Source organism: Budorcas taxicolor, chromosome 5 (assembly GCF_023091745.1).
Source record: "Budorcas taxicolor isolate Tak-1 chromosome 5, Takin1.1, whole genome shotgun sequence".
In the NCBI taxonomy this organism is placed as follows: Eukaryota; Metazoa; Chordata; class Mammalia; order Artiodactyla; family Bovidae; genus Budorcas; species Budorcas taxicolor.
In genome coordinates, this window is record NC_068914.1 from 29,664,225 (window position 1) to 29,692,027 (window position 27,803).

The 27,803-nt window shown below is 41.8% G+C and overlaps 1 protein-coding gene across 1 annotated transcript in view; it reads left to right on the forward strand.

Annotated features, from left to right (window-relative positions):
- The window catches only part of ANK3 (ankyrin 3), a 375,681-nt gene that overhangs the window by 159,632 nt on the left and 188,246 nt on the right, over positions 1-27,803 (forward strand). The window contains exon 8 of the mRNA XM_052641329.1: positions 13,318-13,416. Within this exon, the coding sequence (XP_052497289.1) occupies positions 13,318-13,416 (99 nt within the window). The remainder of the gene's footprint in view (positions 1-13,317; positions 13,417-27,803) is intronic.

Genomic DNA, 27,803 nt, shown 5'->3' on the forward strand with positions numbered 1-27,803 from the left:
TGAAAATTTAAATGTTTGGTAAACAAGTGTTTGGTGGACTAGGCAGAGAAAACAGGATACAGAGTGGACTCTGATCTCTAGGCCCTACTGAGTTTCCCCATACCACAGTTCAGTTCAGTTCAGTTCACTCAGTTGTGTCCGACTCTTTGCAGCCCCATGGACTGCAGCATGCCAGGCCTCCCTGTCCATCACCAACTCCCGGAGTTCACTCAAACTCATGTCCATTGAGTCAGTGATGCCATCCAACCATCTCATCCTGTGTCATCCCCTTCTCCTCCCACCTTCAATTTTTTCTCAGCATCAGGGTCTTTACAAATGAGTCAGTTCTTCGCATCAGATGGCTAAAGTATTGGAGCTTCACCATCAGTCCTTCCAATGAATATTCAGGACTGATTTCCTTTAGGATGGACTGGTTGGATCTCCTTGCTGTCCAAGGGACTCTCAAGAGTCTTCTCGAACACCACAGTTCAAAAGCATCAGTTCTTCAGTGCTCAGGTTTCTTTATAGCCCAACTTTCACATCCATCCATGACTACTAGAAAAACCATAGCTTTAACTAGATGGACCTTTGTTGGCAAAGTAATGTCTCTGCTTTTTAATATGCTTTCTAGGTTGGTCATTACTTTTCTTCCAAGGAGCAAGCGTCTTTTTATTTCATGGCTGCAATCACCATCTGCAGTGATCTTGGAGCCCCCAAAAATAAAGTCTCTCACTGTTTCCATTGCTTCCCCATCTATTTGCCATGAAGTGATGGGACCAGATGCCATGATCTTCGTTTTCTGAATGTTGAGCTTTAAGCCAACTTTTTCACTCTCCTCTTTCACTTTCATCAAGAGACTCTTTAGTTCTTCTTCACTTTCTGCCATAAGGGTGGTGTCATCTGCATATCTGAGGTTATTAATATTTCTCCCGGCAATCTTGATTCCAGCTTGTGCTCCCTCCAGCCCAGCGTTTCTCCTGATGTACTCTGCATAGAAGTAAAATAAGCAGGGTGACAATATACAGCCTTGACATACTCCTTTTCCTATTTGGAACCAGTCTGTTGTTTCATGTCCAGTTCTAACGGTTGCTTCCTAACTTGCATACAGATCTCTCAAGAGGCAGGTCAGGTGGTCTGGTATTCCCCTCTGTTTAAGAGTTTTCCACATTTTGTGGTGGTCCACACAGTCAAGGTTTCGGCATAGTCAATAAAGCAGAAGTGGATTTTTTCTGGAACACTCTTGCTTTTTCGATGATCCAACGGATGTTGGCAATTTGCTCTCTGGTTCCTCTGCCTTTTCTAAATCCAGTTTGAACATCTGGAAGTTCACAGTTCATGGACTGTTGAAGCCTGGCTTGGAGAATTTTGAGCATTACTTTGCTGAGATGAGTGCAATTGTACAGTAGTTTGAGCATTCTTTGGCATTGCCTTTCTTTGGGATTGGGATAAAAACTGACCTTTTCCAGTCCCGTGGCCACTGCTGAGTTTTCCAAATTTGTTGGCATATTGAGTGCAGCACGTTCACAGCATCATCTTTTAGGATTTGATCTGGAATTCCATCACCTCCACTAAGCTTTGTTCATAGTGATGCTTCCTAAGGCCCACTTGACTTTGCATTCCAGGATATCTGGCTCTAGGTGAGTGATCATACTATCGTGATTACCTGGGTCATGAAGATCTTTTTTGTATAGTTCTTCTGTATATTCTTGCCACCTCACCTTGCCACCTTAATATCTCCTGCTTCTGTTAGGTCCATTCCATTTCTTTCCTTTATTGTGCCCATCTTTGCATGAAATGTTCCCTTCGTACTCCTAATTTTCTTGAAAAGATCTCTAGTCTTTCCCATTCTATTGTTTTCCTCTATTTCTTTGCATTGATCAGTGAAGGAGGCTTTCTTATCTCTCCTTGCTATTCTTTGAAACTCACATTCAAATGGGTATATCTTTCCTTTTCTCTTTTGCCTTTAACTTCTCTTCACAGCTATTTGTAAGTCCTCCTCAGACAATCATTTTGCCTTTTTGCAATTCTTTTTCTTGGGGTTGGTCTTGATCCCTGCCTCCTGTACAATGTCAGGAACCTCTGTCCATAGTTCTTCAGGCCCTCTGTCTATCAGATCTAACCCCTTGTATCTATTCGTCACTTCCACTGTATAATTGTAAGGTATTTCATTTAGGTCATACCTGAATGGTCTAGTGGTTTTCCCTACTCTTCAATCTAAGTTTGAATTTGGCAATAAGGAGTTCATGGTCTGAGCCACAGTCAGCTCCTGGTCTTGTTTTTACTGACTGTATAGAGCTTCTCCATCTTTGGCTGCAAAGAATATAATCAATCTGATTTCAGTATTGACCAGCCAGTGATGTCCATGTGTAGTTTTCTCTTGTGGTATGGTATCCCTATACCACATCTAACCCATGTTCTTTTCAAATATCTAGTGATAGCTATATCAAGGAATAGGCCCTCTATCTAAATTCTTCTACTTAAAAAAAAATTATTGATTATTTATTTGGCTACAGGGTCTAGGTTGCAGCACACAGGATCTTTAGTTGAGGCATATGGGATCTAGAACCAGGACCACCTGTACTGGGAGCCTGGAGTCTCAGTCACAGCACCACCTGGGAAGTCCCTCTATATAATTTCTTTTAGACAGTTAGGGGGAAGGTCAAAAGTTCTTCCTGGGCCTTGATTGTTTGCAGCTTGAAAGAAATCTGCATGCCAAAGAGACACATTTTGGGGTGACAAAATTTGTTCCCTTACAAAATTTTACGAAAAAGTATTTTTATATCTCAAGGAAATTAACGGGAACAACTTCAATTCTGTATTTTTTTCCAACATTGTATCAAAATCTATCACTTATCAAACATGCATTGAGTACCTGTTCTGTGCCTGGAGATTAGCAGATGTGATCTTAGAGAGGAAGGAGAAAAATATTTTCCTCTACCCTCCTAGGCTTAGTTTCTGGAGTTCTGCAAATTAAATGGACAAAAGACAGATTAACCAGATGAAGGTTATGTATGTTAACAGAAGCCTTCATAGAAAAGAAGTGAAGACCCAAAGGGGGCAATTAAACTCTGGAGGCTTATATGCCATTTTAACAATGAGAAAGTGACAAGATAAAGGAAAGGGGGCTTGAGTTCTAGGTGTGGTAAATTGTGGGAAGGTAAATATATGCAGGGTATTGGGTACATGGAGTGCTATTGAAAAGGAAGAGTAGTTTAGTAAGCTCTGTTAGGCAGATTAAACTCAGATCATCTCTGTTGATTAAGAGGCATTCTCCTCTTCCTGGAAAGGGAGAGGAGACACCTTTACAAAGGGAAATGTGTGCCCCGTTTTTAGAGAAGAGCAGAACAGAGAGCTCAGTACAGTCCTTAAGTCAAAGAGGCCTATTTGGGGGTGGCACGTGCTGTTCTTCTTCAGCTGCTTCTCTCAGAAGCTAAAAGACTTTTCAAAAGATAGGCATCTATGGGACAAAAAAGGATGCTGGCGAGCCTTGCTTAAATGTCTTTCTGGTGCTTTCTCTGTGATTCGTTTACTCATCATTTTCTTTTTCTTGTTGCTGTTTACACTAGGAAATAAGGATGAAGTACAAGAGAATAGAATGAGAAAACATACAAATCTTAAGATGTGTGTCTTAAATACAAGTCATTAGCACATTGAAGCCTTCATCTTCGGAAATCTTGTTTGTTCTTTGAAATTTTTAAACCTAGTAATAACTTAGAGGTGAAATTTAATATAAATGGAAAGAATTAGAAGAAGGTATCAGATTCCCTCTCAACATTTAATTAATGTAGAACTTGTTTTCAATTTCAGCCATATCAGGGAACTAAACTAAAAGAATCACCATCTCTTACTATGTAGAAAACGTTGAGTGATGCCATCCACTTATTCTGTCACTCAGTGATAACCACCCCTTGCCATTTTTTAAGAAAAAGAGAGAAAGGGGAGAGGTTGGAGGAGATCAGTAACCAACTGCCCTTAATACATTTAAATGAAATGAAAAGTCTGCTGTTTATTACAGCCTAGCAAATAGCATAGTAACATAGCAAATGGAGATGAATTCACTTTGGGGAGTTGCAGAAACCATCTTGTTTTGGTGACTATTTTGTAAAGGAACTTGGCTCCTGTTCAGCTTGGTTTTGCAGTGAGAATTGAGAGGAGATAAGCCAGCAATTCCACTGTTTCCCAGCAGAGGGAGCTGTTTTGTGCAGGTCCCTGTTTTTCAACATGGCACTCATGTGTTTCCCTTAGATCCTGTCACATATCAAGTTAAATACTACATGTGTCGCCATCAGCTACGGCACCCCTGCCTCTCTTTTGCTGCTGAGCTCAGCCACAGGCCTTCTGAAGTTTCGCAGATTCGGCCCACACTCTGTACCACTTTTGCATCCATCCTAAGAACTGCCGATTTTAGCAGCTTCCTAAAAGTGAAAGTGAAGTTGCTCAGTCGTGTCCAACTCTTTGCGACCCGCGGACTGTAGCCCACCAAGCTCCTCCATCCATGGGATTCTCCAGGCAGGAATACTGGAGTGGGTTGCCATTTCCTTCTCCAGGGGACCTTCCCGACCCAGGGATCGAACCCAGGTATCGAACCCAGGTCTCTCACATTTCAGGCAGACGCTTTAACCTCTGCACCACCAGGGAAGCCCTTAAATACAAGAATACAGTCTCTCAGAAAACCTCCTATAGAGACACAGAACTTCAGATCCAAGTACTAACATCAAAGATTTCAAGGGAGGAAAGGAAGCCAGGTTGAAAGAAGAAGGGGGAGGAGGCAGGAGCGGAGGGGCGAAAGGGGTGGCCTTACAGATGTCTCCTGCCACCTACAGATACCCAGGCGTTACGGGACTTTTCCCTGGGCCTCCAGAGAAGGGAGGACTGGAACTCGGCCCTACCAGAAATCAGACCAGAATTCGAGTTCTCTGCCAAGAGGAGGGGATCAGTCTCCAATCCTCAGCTCAGGCTGAGAGCCCTTCGACCAGATTCCTGCGTCCAGGACCGGGGGACTAGGAAAACAGGGAAGGATAGGAAGGGTCAAGGAGAGGAAAGAGAGAGGGAAGGGGAGAGAGGTCAATAAAGTCTCTTGTTCCTTACCGGTAGGGGCACTCTGGCCAGTTGTCCGCATCAGGAGGAGACCAGGGACAAAAGGGTCCCAGTTGCGGCCGCTGGGTCTGATCCACTGGCAGGCAAGCTGGCCCCTGAGTACCCCGAGTGGTCAGGATGTCAGTCTCGGCGAAGAAGAGTCCCCGCCAGAGTCGCCATGTGTTGCAGGAAGGCGGACCCCTTCCAGGGCCCGAAACTGGGCTCTTGTCTAACACTCGCATATGAATTCTCTGAGGAGACACATGTGCTGACAAAGCAAGAGCTTTTATTGGGAAAGGGCACCCAGGTGGAGAGCAGCAGGGTAAGGAAACCCAGGAGAACTGCTCTGCTGCGTAGCTCGCAATGTTGGGTTTTATGGTGATGGGATGGTGATAGCACCTTGCTAGAGTTCACCAATAGGTTAGGGTCTGCATGTCTTTTCTACCCAAACTATTTCATAATGTCTTTGTGAGATGCGGTCATGTCATGTATCTTTAAATGTCTCTATGATGATGTAATAGGTGACGCTTGTGTTTAATAAATGCCATGCACCATTCTTAAGACTGTGCTTATTAACTAACTTAATGCTCATGATGATTCTATAGTATAGATATCGATATTATCATTACCTAATTTTGCAGATACAGAAAAATTAAATACACTTTCCTAAGCTTATGCAGCTGGTATGGAGCAGGCCTGGGATATGAATCTAAGCAGTCTGGCTTTAGAATATTAGCTCTCCATCTCTTAGTACACTGTGAGGTACTCCAGAAAAGCACTGATAGTAAGAATTAATTGTGTTTACGCTGCTTAGAAGCTCAGGGGCAGCATGGTCTAGTCTAGCAAGGGAATCATGAACTTAAGAGTCAAATTACTGCACCTTTGTGACCTTTTGACAAGTTATTTTGATTTGTTTGGGTTTTAGTCTCCTCATCTGTAACATAAAGAAAAAAGCATTAGTACCTCTTATTAAGGTTTTTGTGGGAGTTAAATGAGATAAGAGATATGAAATACCAGTGAGTTTCCCTTTTCCTTTCCATGTGATTTACGTCGTTTGTCCCCTTGGCAGTTCTGTGATGGAGGCACTGGAGGTGTTATATCCATTATACAGATGAGAATATAAATCCATACAGGTGTGGTTTAATGTATTTCATTGCTTTGAGATAATTCTTGCCCATGATCTCTTCGGGTATTTCTTCTGCTTTATTCTCTCTCTGCTCCTTGCGTGATTCCAGTCCGCTGTCCTGTGTCATCCCACAGCTCCTGTGGGCTCCATTCCTTCTTTCCATTCTTTTTCCCTTTGTGTTTCAGTTTGGAGCGTTCATACCAGTGCGTCTTTCTTTCGTTTCGCTGATTCTCCACACAGCTGTGTAATTTACTGATAAGTCCGTCAAAGAAATGCTTCATTTCTTTTTAATTTTATTTTCCTAATTTAATTTTTATTTTATATTGGAGTGTAGTTGATTTATAATATTGTGTTAGTTTCAGGTGTACAGCAATGTGATTCAGATTTACATATATCCATTCTTTCTTAGATTCTTTTCCCATATTGGTTATCACAGAATATTGAGCAGAGTTCCCTGTGCTATGCAGTAGGTCCTTCTTTATTTTCTATTTTATATATAGTAGTGTGTATATGTTAATCCAAAACTAATAATTTATCCCATCCTCCACCTTTCCCTTTTAATAACCTCAAGTTTTTTTTTGACGTCTGTGAGCCTGTTTTCAGTTTTAAACAAGTTTGTTTGTATCATTCTTTAGATTTCACATATAAATGATAATCATGTGGTATTTGTCTTTCTCTGCCTGACTTACTTCACTTAGTGTGATAATCTTCACTTAGTATGATAACCATCCATGTTGCTAGAAACGGCATCGTTTTATTTTTTATGGCTGAGTAGTATTCCATTGTACATATGTACCATGTCTTTTTTTTAAATTATTTAATTGGAGATTAATTACTTTACAATATTATGGTGGTTTTCACCACACATCAACATGAATCAGCCACAGGTGCATGTGTGTCCCCCCATCCTGAACCCTCCTCCCACCGCCCTCCCCACCCCATCCCTCTGGGTTGTCCCAGAGCACCAGCTTTGAGTGCCCTGCTTCATGCATTGAACTTGCACTTGTCATCTATCTCACACATGGTGATATACATGTTTCAATGCTATTCTCTTGTATCATCCCACCCTCGCCTTCTGCCACAGAGTCCAAAAGTCTGTTCTTTACATCTGTGTCTCTTTTGCTGTCTTGCATATAGGGTCGTCGCTACTGTCTTTCTAAATTCCATATATATGAGTTAACATACTTTATTGGTCTTCCATTGTATATATGTACCACGTATTCTTTATCCATTCATCTGTCCGTGGGCCTTTAGGTTGGGAATGCTTCATTTTTGATAGTGTGGTTCTCTTCTTGAGTGTTTCCATTTGGCAGAAACTCCTTGACTTCTGATGCATGTGTTCATCTGTTCTGCTGGATAGAATGTAGACACTCTGCAGACACTGAGGGAAGTATCCGTACCTGGAAACAGGCATGCTTCTTCTTCCATCAGGCTGTAGATGTGGCCAGATGAACCAGTTGACCCAGAATTGATTTAGATTGCATTTTGTCTGCACCACGGGCTTCACCTCCCACTGGAGGGGACTGCATCGCCTTATGCTGAAGTGGGCCCAGCAAGTCAGGGATCTTCCTTGGTTGGCGTGCTCTGCACTCAGCTCTCCCTGCACGCTCGTACACAGAGTTCAACTCTGACCAAGCTCCTGTGCCACCTCAGGAGCTGACCACAGCTGCTTCTTACACTAGGCTGGGCTCCTGTGGGGATGAGGGCTCTCTCATTCTGGGTCTGCTTCACTCTTAGGTCATGTGTCTCGGCCTCAGACCTGGGGCTGTCTCAGGATCCATGTCTTTTCTACCATGGGAACTAACCTCAGCCTTGTATCTGTGGTTGTGATCTAAGGTTGGCCTTAGTATTCAGCAGCAGGATTTAAGTTTCCTGGTCAGAGGTTGAAGTCAGGCCGCGGCAGTGAGAATGCTAAATCCTAGTCCCTAGATCATGATGACCAATAGCCAGTGACAAGGCACTGGCCCGTTGTCTTTGTAGAAATGAATTTCCACAAAGAGAAAGTCGTGAAACAGTAGGTAGTGGTGGTTTAGTTGCTAAGTCATGTCTGACTCTCTGTGACCCCGTGGACTGTAGCCCACCAGGCCCCTCTGTCCATGGGATTTCCCAGGCATAATATTAGAGTGGGTTGCCATTTCCTTTTCCAAGGGATCTTCCTAACCCAGGGGTCGAACTTGAGTCACCTGCAATGCAGGCATATTCTTTACCATCTGAGCCACCAGGGAAGCACCTAAATAAGTGTTTATTAGGAAGGAAAAGAGTGCATGTGAATAGACTCACGGGTGAATTCAGAAAGTGTTGCACCTTTTTTTGGTAGTTTGGATCACTTTTCTGGGGCATTTCTTCTGGGTTTCCTCTAGCCAGTCTTGCTTTGACTGGCTCTGAGTCCATATTTGGTTTAAGTCAGGGTCCTCCCCTGTGTGTGCATGCCTCTCTTAGCCAAGGTGGACTCTAGTGAAGAGGACTGTGGGAAGGTTGACATTGCCTACTATGGGTTGGTAGCCCTTCCCTTTTGGCCCCCAAAGAGCCTTTCTGTGCATGTGTAGTTGGGAAGGTTTCCTTGATCTCAAGAATGAGGAATATGTGGTCTCTTATCTTTTCCCAGACAGGGCTCAGCTTCTCCTCCCTCCTGCTGTTATCTTCATCCTGGAGTGTCTGTCCACAGGAGACAGACTCCAGCTGCTCCATGTGGGGCTCCTCTGTCTCCGGCCTCAGTGGTAGATTTGAAGGTTCCTCATACATACAGGCAGCCTGCATCCCAGAAAGCAGGCACGTTGTTCACATTTCCTGAGCCACTAGTGAGGTCTCCTAAACAAGCCTTTTTATCTCTCATATCGTTGGACTCTTGATTTGTTGGGATTCCATAATGTTGTGGTTCACTTGTGTAATGGAAATGCAACACTGGGCCTGGTGCCTAGTAGGACATAAAAGATCTTTATTGGTTAACTGAGGAACCTAGACAGAAATGTCCTGTTGACTGTCCAAAGGTCCCACTCTCATTTTGACTTGTTCCCAATTGACAGAAGAGGTCACTGCCTGACTCAGGAGTACAAAAGTACGCATTTCCTTTAGAAGCTCCACTGGACAGAGTTGAGAAACATAGTCTTTAAGCAAAGCTATTATGATCTCTGATTGAAAATACACACACTCACACACCCCACCTCTGAGGGTCTAGGAAACTGAATTCTGATTCTGCCTCTCATTAGCTGTCTCTTAATATGCAGATTACCCACCAGATCTATTCCTCAGTTTATTTATCAAATGGGATTAATGATATGTATCTTACTTCAATAGATGGTTGTGAAGGTAAAATGAAATTACATAAGTAATTTTAAACACTTTCTAAGTGCTATAGAAATATAAAGTATTCCTCTAGGAGGGGTCAGAAAGGTGTAGAAAAAAGTGGGAGTTTGAATTTCAAGGCACCCTTTTGACATCTACGCGTCACCATAAGAGAGAGTCCATGAATATGGAAGAGAGCAAAATTAGAAATAGAGCTCTTCCTCTCACTAAAATTAGCCTACTTGTGATAAAGGTTAATTAAGTCCTTCTCCACCAGGCAAGGACACATTTTTAAAGGGAAATAGCATGTCAGCCCTGACTCGTGCTGAGAGTGATGAGGTCTTCGTGTCATATCTCACTTTGAGCTCAGTAAGCTCTCTTGTTTCCTATAGACCTAACCTGATGTTCCATTTCCTGTCTCAGGCCTAGAATTCCTCCACAGCGCTGCCTGATTCATTTATATACTTGTACTCAGACAACAGAGACAAGTTCAGTTCAGTTCAGTTCAGTCACTCAGTTGTGTCCGACTCTTTGCAACCGCATGAATCACAGCACACCAGGCCTCCCTGTCCATCACCAACTCCCGGAGTTTACTCAGACTCATGTCCATCGAGTCGATGCCATTCAGCCATCTCATCTTCTGTTGTCCCCTTCTCCTCCTAGCCCCAATCCCTCCCAAGATCAGGGTCTTTTCCAGTGAGTCAACTCTTCGAATCAGGTGGCCAAAGTATTGGAGTTTCAGCTTCAACATCAGTCCTTCCAATGAACACCCAGGACCGATCTCCTTTAGAATGGACTGGTTGGATCTCCTTGCAGTCCAAGGGACTCTCAGGAGTCTTCTCCAACACCACAGTTCAAAAGCATCAATTCTTTGGCGCTCAGCTTTCTTCACAGTCCAACTCTCACATCCATACATGACCACTGGAAAAACCATAGCCTTGACTAGATGGACCTTTGTTGGCAAAGTAATGTCTCTGCTAGAGACAAGTAAGACCATCAGAAAAGTCATCAGGAAGTTTCTTTCTGCCAGCGTCATTCATACCCCAAATCATCTGCACCAAAGAGTGCCAAAGTACACGCAAGGCACAGCCTATACAGTTTTACTTCCTTTGCCTAGATTCAATCCCTGGATCGAAAAGAGCCCCTGGAGAAGGGAATGGCTACCCATTCCAGTATTCTTGCCTGGAGAATTCCATGGACAGAGGAGCCAGCAGGCTACAGTCCATGGGGTCACAAAGAGTCAGACACAACTGAATGATTAACACTTGTCACCTGTTATTCACCATTGAAACCTTCAACCACAAGCTGATGAGTCTAGAGCACAGGTCAACCAACTACTGCCTACAGGCCAAATCCAGCTTGCCAGCTGTTTTATAAATAAAGTTTTATTGGAACACAGTCACTCCCATCTCTATGCCTATTGCATGGGGCTGCTTTATCACTCCAAAGGCAATGCTGACAAATTGCAGTACAAGTGGTATGACCTGCAAAGCCAGAAACATTTGATATCCAGCCCTTTGCAGAAAAAGTATGTCTACAGCTTGGTCTAGAGCAATATTAGGCCTGTCCACTCCCCATCAACATTACTAAGCCACATTTGGTTTATTCAGATCTCTTTCTCCTTCTTTGATTTAATGAACTAATTATTATGGAACTGATTTATGCAATCGCACCTAAGAATAATGAGATAAAGAGTTGTTCAGATGTGAGAATGTATAATAATATAAAGTATTTAACTAGGAAAGTTCATAGAAAATTTAAAAAAAGTGATAACACTCCGTAAGGATGCAGTCACCCAGCCAAATCTAAAATGTAGAAAACTCTACACAATAAACCACCCAGTTTTCCCAGAAAATACCTGGGCATGGAAAATCAAAAGTGGAGTAGGGCACCTGCGGAGATTCAAGAAACTTAAGGTACATTTCGACCTAATGCAACTTGTGGATCTTCTTTTTGTTTAAACAGTTGGTTTTTCTGTATTGATCTGTGTCCACACATCTCACAAGCCGCCTTCTTCTAATATCCAAAGGTTCTTTTGGATTTTCTTTTTACTTTTTGAAAAAGTATTTGGCCACACAGCTTGCAGGATCTTAGTTCCCCAAACAGGAATCCAACCTGCACCCCTCTGCAGTGGAAGCACAGAGTCCTAACCACTGGACTGCCAGGGAGGCCCCAAGATGTGTATCTTTTATTTGAACAACTCCACTGAGATGATTTAAACATTGAAGAGACCTTGGTGTTTAGAAGGAATTATTTGTACTTAGGTATAACGACAAATTGCAGTACAAGTTTTACTTGTTTATAAATATCCTTATCTATTCGAGATAATTAAATTATGTTATGGTATTTGTGGGTGAAATAATATGATGCCCAGGATTTTCTTTCTACTCTCCAACCCCTTCAGTCAGAAAAATATAGTAGAGAATATAGAAGGAGTAATATTGGCAAATGTTTGATTTTACTTGTTATTACTTGTTTATAAATATCCTTATCTATTTGAGATAATTAAATTATGTTATGGTATTTGTGGGTGAAGTAATATGATGCCCAGGTTTTCTTTCTACTCTCCAACCCCTTCAGTCAGAAAAATATAGTAGAGAATATAAAAGGAATAATATTGGCAAACGTTTGATGATTACTGAGCCAGAGTGTTGAGTACATTAAGCTCACTGTGGCTTTCTCTCAGACTTTGGTCTTTTTGAAAATTTTCACTATGAAATATTTTTTTCAAAAGCATGAATTGAACCTGAGTCTCCTGCATTGCAGGCAGATTTTTTACCATCTGAGCCTCCAGGGAAGCCATTAGTTTGAGTCATCTTTTAATTTGGATCCTGGTTTTGCTAGCTGTTTCTAATCTGTAGAATGGACATTGTGATTCAGATTATATGTGATATTATGAGGATTATGAAAACTCAATGAGAGAGTAAAAAGTTTAAAACTGCATAATTCATAGGAAATTAATCAATACCGGGTAGCTATTATTTTGTATTTGCTATCACATGACAGGAATGTAAATACTTATGAGCCTAGTTCATTTATCATGTAATTGACTTCTGTGAATTGCAGACCTTAAACCCATATTGTTGCCAATCAAGAAGAAGGAGCCAAAACAGAGAATGTTTTCACTGTGTACACGTATTTCCTTGACAGTCTGGAAACAGTCACAGAACCTGTCAGATACATGGAGGAAAACTGTGGTACCCAGGGAATCGTGATCGGAAAGTCAGATTGTCCTGACGATACATCTGTCCTCAAAAGTAGTTTTTTTGTTTGTTTGTTTGTTTTAATCAACATAGTAGTTTTCTGTGAAATTGCCAATAAGTGCCTGTGAACACTTTTAAGCCCATTGTGCATGGGAAGCCCTGTGACCATGTAGGACACTGACGAATTTCCCAGTTTGAGTTATTCTTGTCTCTCCTTGACAGCGTGCACTCAGATGACCTAGAGCTGGTTCTGAGTAACATGACACCCTTGCACTGCGTCTCAGCTGACTAATCCACCATTTCGTCGACCATTCAGTAGCCAGCATGCATCATTCACATTTATAGGAAAACAGATTGACTTAAAGGCACAGGATGTTAGAACAAAAACCATCACCATCCCATCAAACAAATGAAATAAACTTGGGCCCTACCCCCACCGAGAGTGTCCCTTAAAATTCATCCCTTTGGGGTGGTCTCATTCTGAGTAAAATTACCATCAGACAAAGATGTTGGGAAGCATTCTGTTCACAATGAATATTTAAAAAAAAAATAACATAAGAGAAATGTGAGATGTTGGAGAACGCTGGGAAGCAATATTTTGCTTGAACTCACAATAATAACACTGTACTTTCTGTTTCTGTTCTTCCACAGAATGACATCACTCCTCTACATGTTGCATCAAAAAGAGGAAATGCCAACATGGTAAAATTATTGCTTGACCGAGGAGCTAAAATCGACGCCAAAACAAGGGTAAGGGTGCAACTTATGTACTTGCTTATGCTTGTTTTCAGGAAGCAGGTCTGCTTCTACGAATACCTTTGTTGCTGGCTCAGCCCTGGCTTTGTTCTCTCCTTTGTTGTAGTCTCTTAGAAAATGACTGCTAAGCTGATTCTTCTTATAATGGGATAATGATCCCCATTTATAAAGCTTTAATATACATTTAAATAGTACTGGGATTTAATTATAGAAACTAATGCTTAGGTCCAGAGTTTTTGTTGAGTTAAATTTGTAAGTATTTAATCACTACTTGATACTGCAGACAGAGCTATTGGGCCAGTCTGATACTAAAACTGACATTTTATTTAAAAACAGATCTGTCTCCCTTCGCACACTGCTGGTAGGAATGTAAAATGGTGCAGCCACTATGGAAAACAGTGTGGAGGTTCCTCCAAAAACTAAAAATAGAGCTAGCATATGATCCAGCCATCTACTTGGGTGTATACACCCCCAAACAATTGAAAGAAGTATCTTGAAGCCATGTAATAGTCAAGAGGTGGAAGCAACCCAATATCCATAGATAGAAAATGAGCTAGGTACATACAGTGGAATGTTATTCAGCCTTATAAGGAAATGCTGTCACATTCCCCAGTATGAATGAGCCTTGAGAACATTATGCTAAGTGACAGAAGCCAGTCACAAACGTACAAATACTGTATGGTCCCACTTAAGGAGGTACCAACGGTAAACACACAGAAACAGAAATAGAATGGCGCTTGCTGGGGGCTTAGGGACAGGGAAGTGGGGAGGTGCTGAGTGTCAGTATTGTAAGATAGAGTTTTAGAGATGTTATACAACATGAATATCGGTAACACTACTTACCTGTGCATTTAAAAGTGGTTAGGGGAGTCAGTTTTATATTGTGGTTTTTTAAGCCACAGTTTAACAAATTTTTTCAACACAGGTCAGTCTAGGCAGGTGTTTTGACAGGTTAATTGTTTGGTGTGATGCACTGTGTGGGGAGGAGAAAGAAGTGAGACTTAGAATCAAGTTGGAATCCCAGAAAGTGAGCTTAGCTGGTTGACTTAGTTTGACAAGGCGATGTAACCTTCTGCATCCAATGTCTGTATCTGAAAAAAAGGTTAATGGTTTCCTTGAAGGCTTGTTGCAGTGATCAGGCTAATGTTTGTAAACTGTATTGGCATAAAGTAGACCAGAAATAAACCCCAGCCATTACTAATAGATGGACACCTCAGAGACATTGCAGCTTTGGTTCCAGACCGCTGCGATGAAGCAGTATTGCCAGAAGGCGAGTCACAGGAATTTTTTTGGCTTCCTAATGTATATAAAAGTGATGTTTATACCATATTATAGTCTATTGTGTAAAAGCATTATGTCCTTAAGAATGTATATACTTTAAATTAAAAAGTACTTTATTGCTAAAAAAAAAAAATCCTAACTACTGTTGGAGCTTTTAGCAAGTTATAATCTTTTTGCAATAGTAACGTAAAAATCACTGACCAGAGATCATCATAACAAATATCATCAGAAGAAAGTTTGAAATGTTGCAAGAAGCACAAAAATGTGACACAGAGACACAAAGTGAGGAAATACGGTTGGAAAATGGCCTTGCCTGATGAGGGTAGCCACTAACATTCAACTTAAAAAAAAAAGAGAGAGAGAGAGAGAAATGCAGTATCTGCAAAGAGCAATGAAGCAATGCACAGTAAAATGAGATGTGCCTGTATAATTCAGAGCTCCAGTTAACATTAAACTTCTGACCAGGGATTTTCTTTTCCAACATTTCATTTAAGAGCAAAATGTGCTCTTATAAATATCCTCCTCTCTAAGGGTTTTGGAGAGTTATCCCTGTCTTGTATCGTCTGCAATCCTGTGGTTCCTCTTTCCAAGAATCCTGATATTTCTAAAACTGGTCCAGTAACCCTGACTTGGTTCCTGTAGTTTCTTGATTCAGTACTTTATCTTTCACTGCATGTATTCACTGAAGCAATTAATGATTATTGAATGCCTACTGTGGGCCAGACATGGCTAAGTCATGGAGAAAGCCCACAAGCCCCCTCCCCTGTCCTCATGAGGCTGATTGATCATTTGTCTGTTGTATACTCTGGCTTGAAGATAGCCCAGCCCTGGGTATTTGACAGGAGACCAGACTTCTTTGTCTTAGTAGCTGTTGAACCTGAAAGTTTTATGCTTTGTATGTAGCATAAAAGAAACAAGCTTTCTGGAGAGAGGAATGAAGGAAGATGAGGGTCTGACTGGGGAAATAAATTGAAGAGAGGTCTTATTGCATTGACCTGGCGTTATTTGCTAAGAAGCCATCAGCAATAGGCTAGACCTGTTGCTTTAAATGGCAGGGGTGTTCTGCTGAGTACAGGAGCAGTTGCAAAAAAGAATAAGTTAGATAATCATCGCTTAATGCCTCTTGGTTACCTGTAGAGGTAGAGGGTCATTTGTGAATACAGAAATTTTTGTGAAGAGTGAAGAGGGATACTGGAGCTGAGCAGAAGAGAGAAACTTGTATAGCTATACTTGGCTATCCAGCTGGATTTTAATGAAGTGTGTGGATTAGAAATGACCATATTTCTCCCTCTCTTGATACAGTCATCAATCACCAGAACAGCAAAATTGCTTGTCAGTAATTTTGCATCATTTATCAAACACTTACTTGTTCTATTTGGTACAACGGGAAGAGGACAGGGTATGTAGGGAATCCAGGTCCCGTATTAAAGGGGCACGTGGTGTCACGGGGGAGGCTAGAATGAAACATACGAACACTTCTGGACAAAAGCATCAGACGTACAGAATACGGGACATAGGCGAATTCAATATACACTTAGTTGCTATGCCATTTTGCCTCCTTGTTCTGAAAGCCTGTCTTATTTTAAACAAAATATAGAGTCCTTTTTACCAGTCACTCAGTTCCAACGTGGAGTTGCTTTCCTCCTGTGTTATGTGAGTGCTGTGTGGATGTGAAGAAACTTAGAGAAACAGAATAGTCATTCTTCTATTGTTGTCCTGCTTGGGGTGGACAGGTGGTGTCACTTGAGAACAAACTGAATTCCTGGCAGACTGTATGGAAGAAAACATAGTACATACCCCCAATATGTCAACTATTCTGTGTTCTCCTCATCAAAGCTTCCCTTCTCTCTTGCTGAAATGAGTGAGTGGTTACTCAGTGTGTGGGTGAAAAGGAGGGAGCCATAAAATTCAGAAGGCCCTAGGGACAAGCCTGAAAACGGAAAGCAATTTTTGTTTGTAAATACAAGTTTTAATGATTCAATCCAGTAGCCCTTTAGAAAATAAATATTGTTATCTACCCATCTCCTTCCTGCCGGGTACTTCCTACTTGTTTAGCTACCTCGTTGCATCAGCAGTCTGACCTGCTACACACCAGCACCCTAGATTTAGAGAGTTCACTCTGCACACTCCAGGGGACCTCCTCGGCTTGCTGTGTTCCGTGCGTGTGTTGCTAATCTAATAAAGGATTTGGTTCAAAAGCAGCCTCTTACTGCCCTTTCAATCAGGGAAGTAAGCTTGAATTGTAGTCAGAGTGATTTAGGTTGGGATCTGAGCAAGACCTGACCAGCTGGAAAAGCAGGATGAGAGTAAATTTTTTCTACCCTGGTGCCTGATCTCTGGTCTTAAGTGTGACTAGCAAGTGAAATCACGACCCTGGGAAAGCTCATCCTCCTGAGTCTTAGTTTCCATCTCAGTACAGATGGTGAGTTGTTCCAATGATTTCACAGGCTTTCCCCACTGCTGGGGCACTGAATGTTGTAACTTTAAGAATAATTAGCTGCAGTGAAAGTCGGGGTGGTGATATATGTTGGGGTAATGTGACCAAGATGGCGAAGTGTGAGACCCCAGCCCCCACCACCCACAAAGATCAACAGTTAGACAATAATACACTATCAAAAAGAGCTCAGGGCGAGCTTGGGAGTCCAACTGAGAAAATGCAGCAAGGACCTCCTTGGTGGTCCAGTGGCTAAGACTCCATGCTTTCAAATGCAGAGGCCCCAGGTTTGATCCCTGGTTGGAGAACTAGATTTCACATGCCACAGTGAAGATCAAAGATCCCGCGTACTGCAGCTAAGACCTGACACAGCCAAATAAATAAATACTTTTTTTATATATAAGAAGAAACTTCAGCAGCACAGTGGAACAAAACACCGGAAAATAACACAAAAAGGTTGCTTGCAGCATCTGATCCCCTAGGCCAGTGCTACTCAGGGCCAAGGGTGAGCCTCCCCAAGTAGGAAGTTTTCCTCACCAAGAAAAGGAGAATGGGGTGAGCAGCCAGCCTCCCCAGCCTTTCGGGAAGCTGAGCAAAGGACCCACTTGGGTCTCACCCAACCAGAGGCTGGCAAAGCTGAGATGAACAGAGATGGGGAGGAGCAAGGAAACAACAGGGGATGCCAGTGTCAGCCACATGATGGGGATGACTGAGGCTCCCTGTGACCTGCTCTCAGACCCCAGCACCTTTCCCCCTGAAGTAGCCAATAGCCAGCACAGCCGACCCAGACCCCCTGTAAATGTCACTGGTTTTTGTCCCGTGGATATTCTCATTTGTGGACACCAGCCGTCTGAGCCCCTCCCTGCTCCTCACCTCCCACTGCCTTGCTGGGGCTCAGGATCCACACCAGCAGCCAGCCCAGACCTCTGTGGCCACCCAAGTACACGACACCAGCCTAGAGCCCTGTGGGTGACCCCCACTTCTGTGCATGTGCTGGGGGCTGGCTCCTCCAGCTGTGCACTTGCGCACTGCCGGCCAGACCCTCATCACAGGCTTCTACTGCTGTACTGTACCTGTGGCAAGATCCTTCCATATGGAACGGCAAGCCAACAACCAAGGCCCTCACAACTGCCTGAGGGCCTGAACCTGGCTCTATTTCTAGTCACCGGCCTCCGTCACTCAGCATGTGCACGCTCCCAACCAGACGCTCATGACCAGCCTCCGCTGCCACACATGCTCCTGGGGAGACTCTGCAGCCATAGTACACACCAGGGCCTCCACAGCTCCTGTGGGCCAGGCCTAGCGCTGTCTCCTGTTGCTGACCTGCACCACCAGGCTCACCTTCAAGGAACCCCTCCAGCTGGGCACCTGCACGCCTCCAGCTTGGTGGCCAATACCAGCCTCCATGGCAGTGCACACATGGTGAGACCTTGCAGCCACAGTAATGAATGCTGACAGCCAAGGGACCCCACAGCTGCCAGTGTACCTGCAGTTGGCCCAGACCCTTGGCAGCTGGCCCTTGCCCCTACCTGTCTGTGTAAGTCTGAAATGAGCATTTGCGACTCCATAGGCACCTGCAACTGGCCCCTGCAACTGAGTTTGTATATACCACCAGCTTCAGCCCTCACCACTGCCTGCCAGGTCCTGAGCCACTGGACCTGAGATGCACTGAGGGCTCCACTAGCCCTTGCAGTCACTGTGGTCAATGCTGTGCCCCCCAGAAGCCTGAACAGATGAGACATCAGCCCGCAATCCTGTATCTGAGAGCCTGCACCACTAGATGCAAGGTTAGAGAATCTTCCAGCATGCTCCCACCGTAGAAGAAAGTCTTTCCATACCAAAGTCAACCCATAAAGTCTGAAAGAGATGACTGCTTCTGTAAATGCACAACATCTATGCAAGGCTACAAGGATCAGGAAAGGATCGAGGGTAACATGACATCACCAAAGGAACACAGTAAACTTTCACTAACTTTGCTGGACAAAGGATTCAAAATAAGTGTTCTAAAGATGCTCAGAGGTCTACAAAAAACACAGGTAAGCAGTTTAACAAAATCAGGAAAAAAAATACAAACTATTCAAGAAGTTCAGTACAGAGATGGCAAACATAAGAAGACAACCAAACAAATTTTGGAGCTAAAAATAACAATGACTGTGATGACCTAGAGAGTTAGGGTGGGAGAGGGGACAGAGGTGCTAGAGGGAGGAGATATATATGTATTTATGACTGATTGTGTTGTACAGCAGAAACCAATGCAACATTATAAAGCAATTATCCTCCAATTAAAGAAAAAAATTTTTAATATGGTAATTGAACTGAAGAATTCAGTAGACAGCTTCAACAGTAGACTGGACCAAGTTGAAGAAATTGATCTATCCAGTTTGAAGCTATCCAATCAAAAGAACAAAAGGAAAAATAAAAAGGAATGTAGAAAACGTACAGGACTGAAGTGACTCAAGGATTAAGTGAAAAGAATCTACCTGCCATGAGAGTCCCAGAAAAAGAGAATCACTGATGACTTAATAACTTAGGTTGCTACTTTGTGGGGTATTTTAGATGTGGAATCTGAAAACATTGAATTTTGGAATGGAATGGAACAGAGAATGGAATGGTGGTTGCCAGGGGCTGAGAGGTAGGGGAAATGTGGTGATGTTGGTTAGATAGTACAGACTATCAGTTATAAGATGAATAAGCTCAAGTATCTAGGGTACAGCATGGTGGCTACAGTTAGCAATACTGTATCGTACACACCGAAAGTTGCTGTGACAGAAGAGCTTTAATAGTCTCTCCGTAACAATGACAACATAATTTAAGAGGTGACAGTGGTGGCGAATGTGCCACAACGTGTACAGATATCAAGGCAAATGCTTCCATCTGATCTGTATATAGCATCCTGATTTGTTTCTTTATAGAAATGCGTTGCTGAGAATGACCACTGACGGTAGCTGCTCTTCCCATGTGATTTTTGCTCTCTGCAAGGCTAGCACGTGTATTTGCATCCTCTCTAAAGGAAGAGGCTTTGCAGTGGAGGGTCTACTGTCATTTTTATTTTCCTTCGCATCAGTTCACAGCCAAGTCAGAGGCTCAATATGGACCCTAAATTAGAACCGGTTTAAAACGAATTTGGCAACTTCTGAGTTTAAACCAATCTAAATTAGATTCTAAGTTAGAACCGGTTTAAAACGTTGTGGCAACTTCTGAGTCCTCCATCTCCTTTCACCAACTCCTCTCAATCCAATAACAAAGGCAACTGTGCCTGTGTGTAGTGCTCCAGAGGATATTCAGGAGTTCCAGGTAGAGTCAGTAATAACAATGCTGCGGTTCCCAGACTGCAGCTCTCCTCATTCCTCCTCCAGCTTCCAACCTTTCCAGCAAGGTACCACTGCCCGCCTCTCCATATAATCCCACTACTACAGTATTACATCCAAAGCTACACCCTGACATTCGGAAACACACATTCATCTTAATATCTATAGCACTTAGTACTTCCTGGCACATACTAGATGTTTAATAAGTGTTTGCTGAATATATTAGATACACTTCCTAATGTTACATTTGCCAAAATGTCTTACTTGATTTTATACTGATCCTGTGATAACGGGGATATAGGGCTTCCCCTGGGGCTCAGCTGGTAAAGAATTCACCTGCAGCGTGGGAGACTTGGGTTTGATTCCTGGGTTGGGAAGATCCCCTGGAGAAGGGGAAGGCTACCCACTCCAGTATTCTGGCCTGGAGAATTCCATGGACTGTATAGTACGTGGGTTCACAAAGAGTCGGAAACGACTGAGTGACTTTGACTTTGTGTTGATATAATTTTGCTCCCTGAAGTTAATGGCATCCAACTGATTTATAAGAATAAAGAGATATTTGTGTGCAGGTAGATAAAAGGTTTTCAGAATATCCCAAATCTGTCGGTTGTTAAATTCTTACTAGTCTGGAAAGATGTCAGGAGACACTTAGATGTCCTGTAATTTTAGCCTGTCCTTTCCGAGAAATGCAGGTTTCCCTGGTGGCTCAGACAGTAAAGAATCTGCTTGCAATACAAGAGGACTTAGGTTCAATCCTTGAGTCAGGAAGATTCCCCGGAGAAGGGAATGGCAGCCTATTCCAGTTTTCTTGCCTGGAGAATTCCATGAACAGAAGAGCCTGGTGGGCTACAGTCTATGGGGTTGCAAAGAGTCAGGCACAACTGAGCAACTAGCACATTTTTCCTTTCCCAGAAATGCAACTGGTCATGTTTATCAGGTTAAATATGAGGGAAAAATAAATATTGGTATTGAGTTTTGCTTGCCATTATATTTCCAGAAGTGTGATTGCCTTAAGAATAAATTTTAAACTATTAAATATTTCATAGTCATAAAATAGTGTCTATTGAAGAAATGTTACTTGACTTCTTATCAGAAACTCTGGAGATCAGAAGACAATGGAACATCTTTAAGGTGCTGACTGAAAAGTATTTGCTAATCTAGAATTTATAGCCAGTAAAAGTGTATTTCCATAATAAAAGTAAAATAAAGACAGTATCAGATAAGCAAAAGCTGAGATAACTTGTTACCATCAAACCCGTACTAAAAGAAATATCAAAGGAAGTTCTTAATTCTGACGTAAGATAAACAAAACTAGAAGGAAATGTGGGTCTAAAGTAGAGAAGAGTTAGAAGTAATAATCAGATAAAAACTATTTTTATTTTCTTAAAATTAAAAAAATTGATTATTTAAATAAAATATCAATTTGTTATAAGATTTATAATGCATTTAAGTTAAATATATATTTATAGCACAAAATATGAAGCTACTAATATAAATGAAATTATAATATTGTAGAATTCTCATATATGAAATTATATAACAATACATAATAACATAAATACTATTACTAAATAATATAGTTAATCATATTATTTAGGCTGTGATAATTTAAGGATATTTATTTTAATCTCTGGGAACACCGCTTTTAAAAACAGGAAAGAAAAGAAAGAGTTTAGTTAAAAAGCCAGAGGAAGACATCGTCGATGATACATATAGTGAATCAGTCACTGGAAAACTAAGTTATACTCAGTTAACCCAGAAGAAGATAAGAAAGAAGAGACAAAAAAAGCTCACACAGAAGAGAGTGGACAAATACACAACAAATATTATAAGGGTGTGTTCTAGGCTCAGAAAGAAAGCTCCAGTTTTCTGAGCGGAAAGAACAACAAGGAATTCTACCTCATTTTAGTTTGATTTGAAACATATAGAATGTATGGCAGGACAGCAAGGAAGGGCACTAGAAAGATACATTTCTCTCTCCTGTATATAAATGGCAGAAATGAATTCTTGATGTTAAAAGGCGATTGCTTGCTGCAGTGGAAGAGATCCAGTCCCTCTGATGCAGGAACTAAGTTCTAATGTGAGTCTAACTGAGTCTAAGTCCTAACGTGAACCAGTGACTTGCATGGGGCCTTGGGTAGGCACATTAATCCTTGGAGCAGCACTTATCTATAAATGCAAATTCTGATGCCTTTCTCTTGTGTTGTTGTAAAAATTCAGTAAGATCACAAATATAAAATGCCTGTGACAATAGAGCAGTCTCAAAAAATGTTATTTCACTTCCTCTCAGACCAAATCTACGATTCTCTAACATGCACAAAATGAGGATACAGTCAGAATTTTTAGAGAAAAATACACGTATGAGAATAGTTTGACTGTTAGACTGTAACCAGTGCCTTTTAATTTCTCTCTGGCTATCATTATAACTCTCCTCTCCTGGGTGCTATCTGCTTTTTCTTTCATTGTTTTTAATCTTCAGTTAAATATCATATCCCAGTTTACATCCATGACAAAGAAGAAAGTATGTATCCAGAGTTTTCTGCTTGATATCCTTTCCTTCTCTTGGGTGTGTTTTTTGCTTAAAAGGAAGAATAGAAAGGAACCTAGAGGATACTAATCAAAATAAATGTGTCTTTTTCTGAAAGTATTTCCCGAGTCATGAATTTGTGTCATTTCGGTATTATCTTTGAGCAAGTTCAACTTGTTAAGGACATTTTCTGGGTTCAGTATTCCTAAGTGTGCTGCTTTAATGTCCCACTCTGTGCTTTTCAGAAAAGCTAGACCTGAAAGCAAATCTTTTTGACCTTGAAGTGTGCAAGCTTTTGCTCTTTGTCTAACACTAGAGAGCCTTTTGTCTAGCCAGTGAAGTGCTGTTCCCTACCTCACTAATAAGATCGCTGCCACTGAAAATGAAATATGAGATCTAGACCCGCCAGTTTGCACTGGTTCAGAATTCTTCCCCAGGGAATACTTGTTCATTATGTTAGTGCTTTAGAAATCAGGGGAATTGGGAAAAAAATCGCTCACCCCATGCAATTTCATTTCCCTCCCATAATGTTACTATGGCAACTCCACATCCTTGCTCCTTCTCTCCTGTCCAGCTGCATATATTGCCTATCTTGAGGCAGCCTCCCTTGAGCCCCAAGAACTGCCTTTGTCAAGCATTTTTCAATTGGAGGTCAAAACTATATCCTGTTGTATTTGGTTGAGGGACTGCTTTTTGGTCCAGGACCATTCAAAGTGACACTGTGCATTAATTGTAAATTTCTAGGTGTTGGGAGTGGATAAGAATCCTTATATTATATTGGAAAAACCATTGCTCTAATTTTAAGGAAAAGAGTTCCCTGCTATGTTAACCAGTACATGCTACGTTACAAAACAAAACAAAATATCCACAATACCTCTTATTTTAAAGCTTATAATATCCTGAAGTAGAAAAACGAGGGAGGCCCTTAATTAGAGAAAATATTCTCATATTTCTCTTACTTTCTGATTCTTTTTTTTACTGAAGTATAGAAAATTTACAATGGGTTAATTTCTGTTTTACAGCAGTGATTCAGATATACATATACTTTTTCATATTGTTTTCTGTTATTATTTATCACAGGATATTGAATATAGTTCCCTGTGCTATACAGAAGGACCTTGTTGTTTATTCAATCTATATCTAATAGTTTGCATCTGCTTACCCCAAACTCCATCCTTCCATTCACCTCACCTCCCCCTTGGCAACCACAAATCTGTTAACACGCCCTGTCTGTGAGTCTGTTTCTATCTAGCAGATAAGTTCCTTTGTATCGTATTTTAGATTCTGCATATAAGTGATATCATATGGCATTTGTCTTTCTCTTTTTGACTTACTTCACTTGTACGATAATCTCTTTGGCTTCCCTGATAGCTCAGTTGATCAAGAATCCGCCTGCAATACAGGAGACCCTGGTTCGATTCCTGGGTCAGGAAGATCCACTGGAGAAGGGATAGGCTATCCACTCCTGTATTCTTGGGCTTCCGCTGTGGCTCAGCTGGTAAAGAATCTGCCTGCAATGCCAAGACCTGGGTTCAGTCCCTGGGTTGGAAGGATCCCCTGGAGAAGGGAATGGCTACCTGCAGTATTCTGGCCTGGAGAATGCCATGGACTGTATAGTCTATGGGGTCTCAAAGAGTCCGTGGGGTTGCAAAGAGATATCATATGGTGTTAGTCTTTCTCTTTCTGACTGACTTCACTTGTATGATGATCTCTAGTTCTATCCACGCTGCTGCAAATGGCATTATTTCCTTCTTTTTTATGGTCTTACCTTCTTATTCTTAATGCTAAGAAGACTGAGTCATGTTCTTCAGTGTAATTCCAGTTTATAAGTCACTTATCTATTGAGAATTTTATTTTTTTCTGGAACAATAAGGTATTTTAATAGCACTTCTAGGGTATAAATTTTCCAGCAAATTTGGAAAATTCAGCGATGGCCACAGGACTGGAAAAGGTCAGTTTTCATTCCAGTCCCAAGGAAAGACAATGTCAAAGAATGCTCAAACTACCGCACAATTGCACTCATCTCACACGCTAGTAAAGTAATGCTCAAAATTCTCCCAAGCTAGGCTTCAGCAGTACGTGAACTGTGAACTTCCAGATGTTCAAGCTGGTTTTAGAAAAGGCAGAGGAACCAGAGATCAAATTGCCAACATCTGCTGGATCATCAAAAAAGCAAGAGAGTTCCAGAAAAACAACTACTTCTGCTTTATTGACTATGCCAAAGCCTTTGACTGTGTGGATTACAATAAACTGTGGAAAATTCTGAAAGAGATGGGAATACCAGACCACCTGACCTGCCTCTTGAGAAACCTATATGCAGGTCAGGAAGCAGCAGTTAGAACTGGACATGGATCAACAGACTGGTTCCAAATAGGAAAAGGAGTACGTCAAGGCTGCATACTGTCACCCTGCTTATTTAACTTCTATGCAGAGTACATCATGAGAAACGCTGGGCTGGAAGAAGCACGAGCTGGAATCAAGATTGCTGGGAGAAATATCAATAACCTCAGATATGCAGATGACACCACCCTTATGGCAGAAAGTAAAGAGGAACTAAAAAGCCTCTTGATGAAAATCAAAGTGGAGAGTGAAAAAGTTGGCTTAAAGTTCAACATTCAGAAAACAAAGATCATGGCATCTGGTCCCATCACTTCATGGGAAATAGATGTGGAAACAGTGGCTGACTTTATTTTGGGGGCTCCAAAATCACTGCAGATAGTGATTGCAGCCATGAAATTAAAAGATGCTTGCTCTTTGGAAGGAAAGTTATGACCAACTTAGATAGCATATTAAAAAGCAGAGACATTACTTTGCCAGCAGAGGTCCGTCTAGTCAAGGCTATGGTTTTTCCAGTGGTGATGTATGGATGTGAGAGTTGGACTGTGAAGAAAGCTGAGCGCCGAAGAATTGATGCTTTTGAACTGTGGTGTTGGAGAAGACTCTTGCAAGTCCCTTGGACTGCAAGGAGATCCAACCAGTCCATTCTGAAGGAGATCAGTCCTGGGTGTTCTTTGGAAGGACTGATGCTAAAGCTGAAACTCCAGTACTTTGGCCACCTCATGCAAAGAGTTGACTCATTGGAGAAGACTCTGATGTTGGGAGGGATTGGGGGCAGGAGGAGAAGGGGACGACCGAGGATGAGATGGCTGGATGGCACCACTGACTCGATGGACTTGAGTCTGAGTGAACTCCGGGAGTTGGTGATGGACAGGGAGGCCTGGTGTGCTGCGATTCATGGGGTCGCAAAGAGTCGGACACGACTGAGCGACTGAACTGAACTGAACTGAAGGGTATAAAATCATTCTAGTCTTAAACATAGAAAATAAGAAGGAAAGGAATTTTTAAGCAGCTAACTAGAAAGCATCTTTAAAAGACTAGCCTAAAAGCCCATTCATTCACCCACTCATTCTCATTTACTCAGTCATTTTTATTAAGCAATTTCATGAACATGGTACTGAGTTACCTTCTCTATGAGATTCAAGTATCCCTTTTAAACCATTAACTTAGCCCTCAGAAACAAACTCATTGGAATGATAATGCATGTCCACAAATAACTAAAATACTAAGCAAAATGTCATAGTTTCCCACAGAGGTTCAGATAAAATATGAGGGGAATCCTGATGGTCAAATTGTTATATCTACCCTGAAAGCAGAGAAACAAGAACAGGAGAGGCTTTTGCCAGGGACTGCAAAGAGTATAATTGAGGTGGAAGGGAAGGGGATTAGGCAAACGTTAAGTGTAGCAGCGACTGATTGGAAGACTTTGAATGCTAACCTGAGGAATTTAGACTTCACTGAGGACTGAATCAGTTATTAAAGACTATGAACACAGAGGTATCATCAGAGCAGTGCTTCAGGAATGGGAATGATGTCCCACCTATTTCAAAGCCCAAGAAATTAGTTCAAAATTTAAATGTTTACTTTTTGTCCTCCAAAAATGGTATTAAGTAATGTCAATCCCAGCTCTCTCTCTCTCTTTTTTAAACAGAACTGTGAATCACTATGTGACTTATACTTTTCAGTCTCAATGTGGATCAGCCAGTCTTTTTAATCTTCGTGACTGTATAAACTATGATGCTAATTAAAGATCTCACATTAACTCTAGGCACTGGTTTTCCACTGACCTGTGACTGTCCCAGCAGCCAGGCCGGCACTGTCTGTGCAGTCAGATAGTCGTGACATCTTATACAGCTTCCTGCTGAAAGGGATCTCTCCTGCTGGGTTTCTGGCTATTTGAAGAGCCATGCACCTGTGAAAAGTTACAGAGCAAATTTGCAGAAGATCCAAAAGAGTTAGACATTCGCAATCAGTGTTTAAAACACTGCAAGTAAAACTACAGTTGATAGAGCTGTGCTTCGGGTAGCTCTGTTGGGCTAGGAACCAATGAGGCTTTCCTTGGGGAACTTGCAGACTTTATCGTTGAAACAAGGTGGTAAAACAAGCAGTGGCTAGAATGCAAAGCCCTTCACCGCTCTGACACGACTGAGAAAAAGTCACCTTTCCTGGCTGAGTCCCCAGATTCTATGAGTTTTTAATACATAAACACCGGAGATCAGAAGTAGCAGCTGCAAAATATAAAGGAAGGCAAGGAGTGTCCGAAAGTTTGAGCAGAGAGGCTTTGTCTTAATAATTCCTGCCAAGACATGTCTTATTTGCCCTGCAGCCAGCACTGACCTCTTGCTGAATTCAGCCTGTGACACCTTAGATGAGTCATTTAACTTCTTTGAACCTCAGAGTCTTCATTTACAGAATAAAGACTATACCCTTCTGTATAAGGGTAGTTGTAAGGATACAGTGATCCAGTGTCTTGGATTTGCTTCAAAACAATACA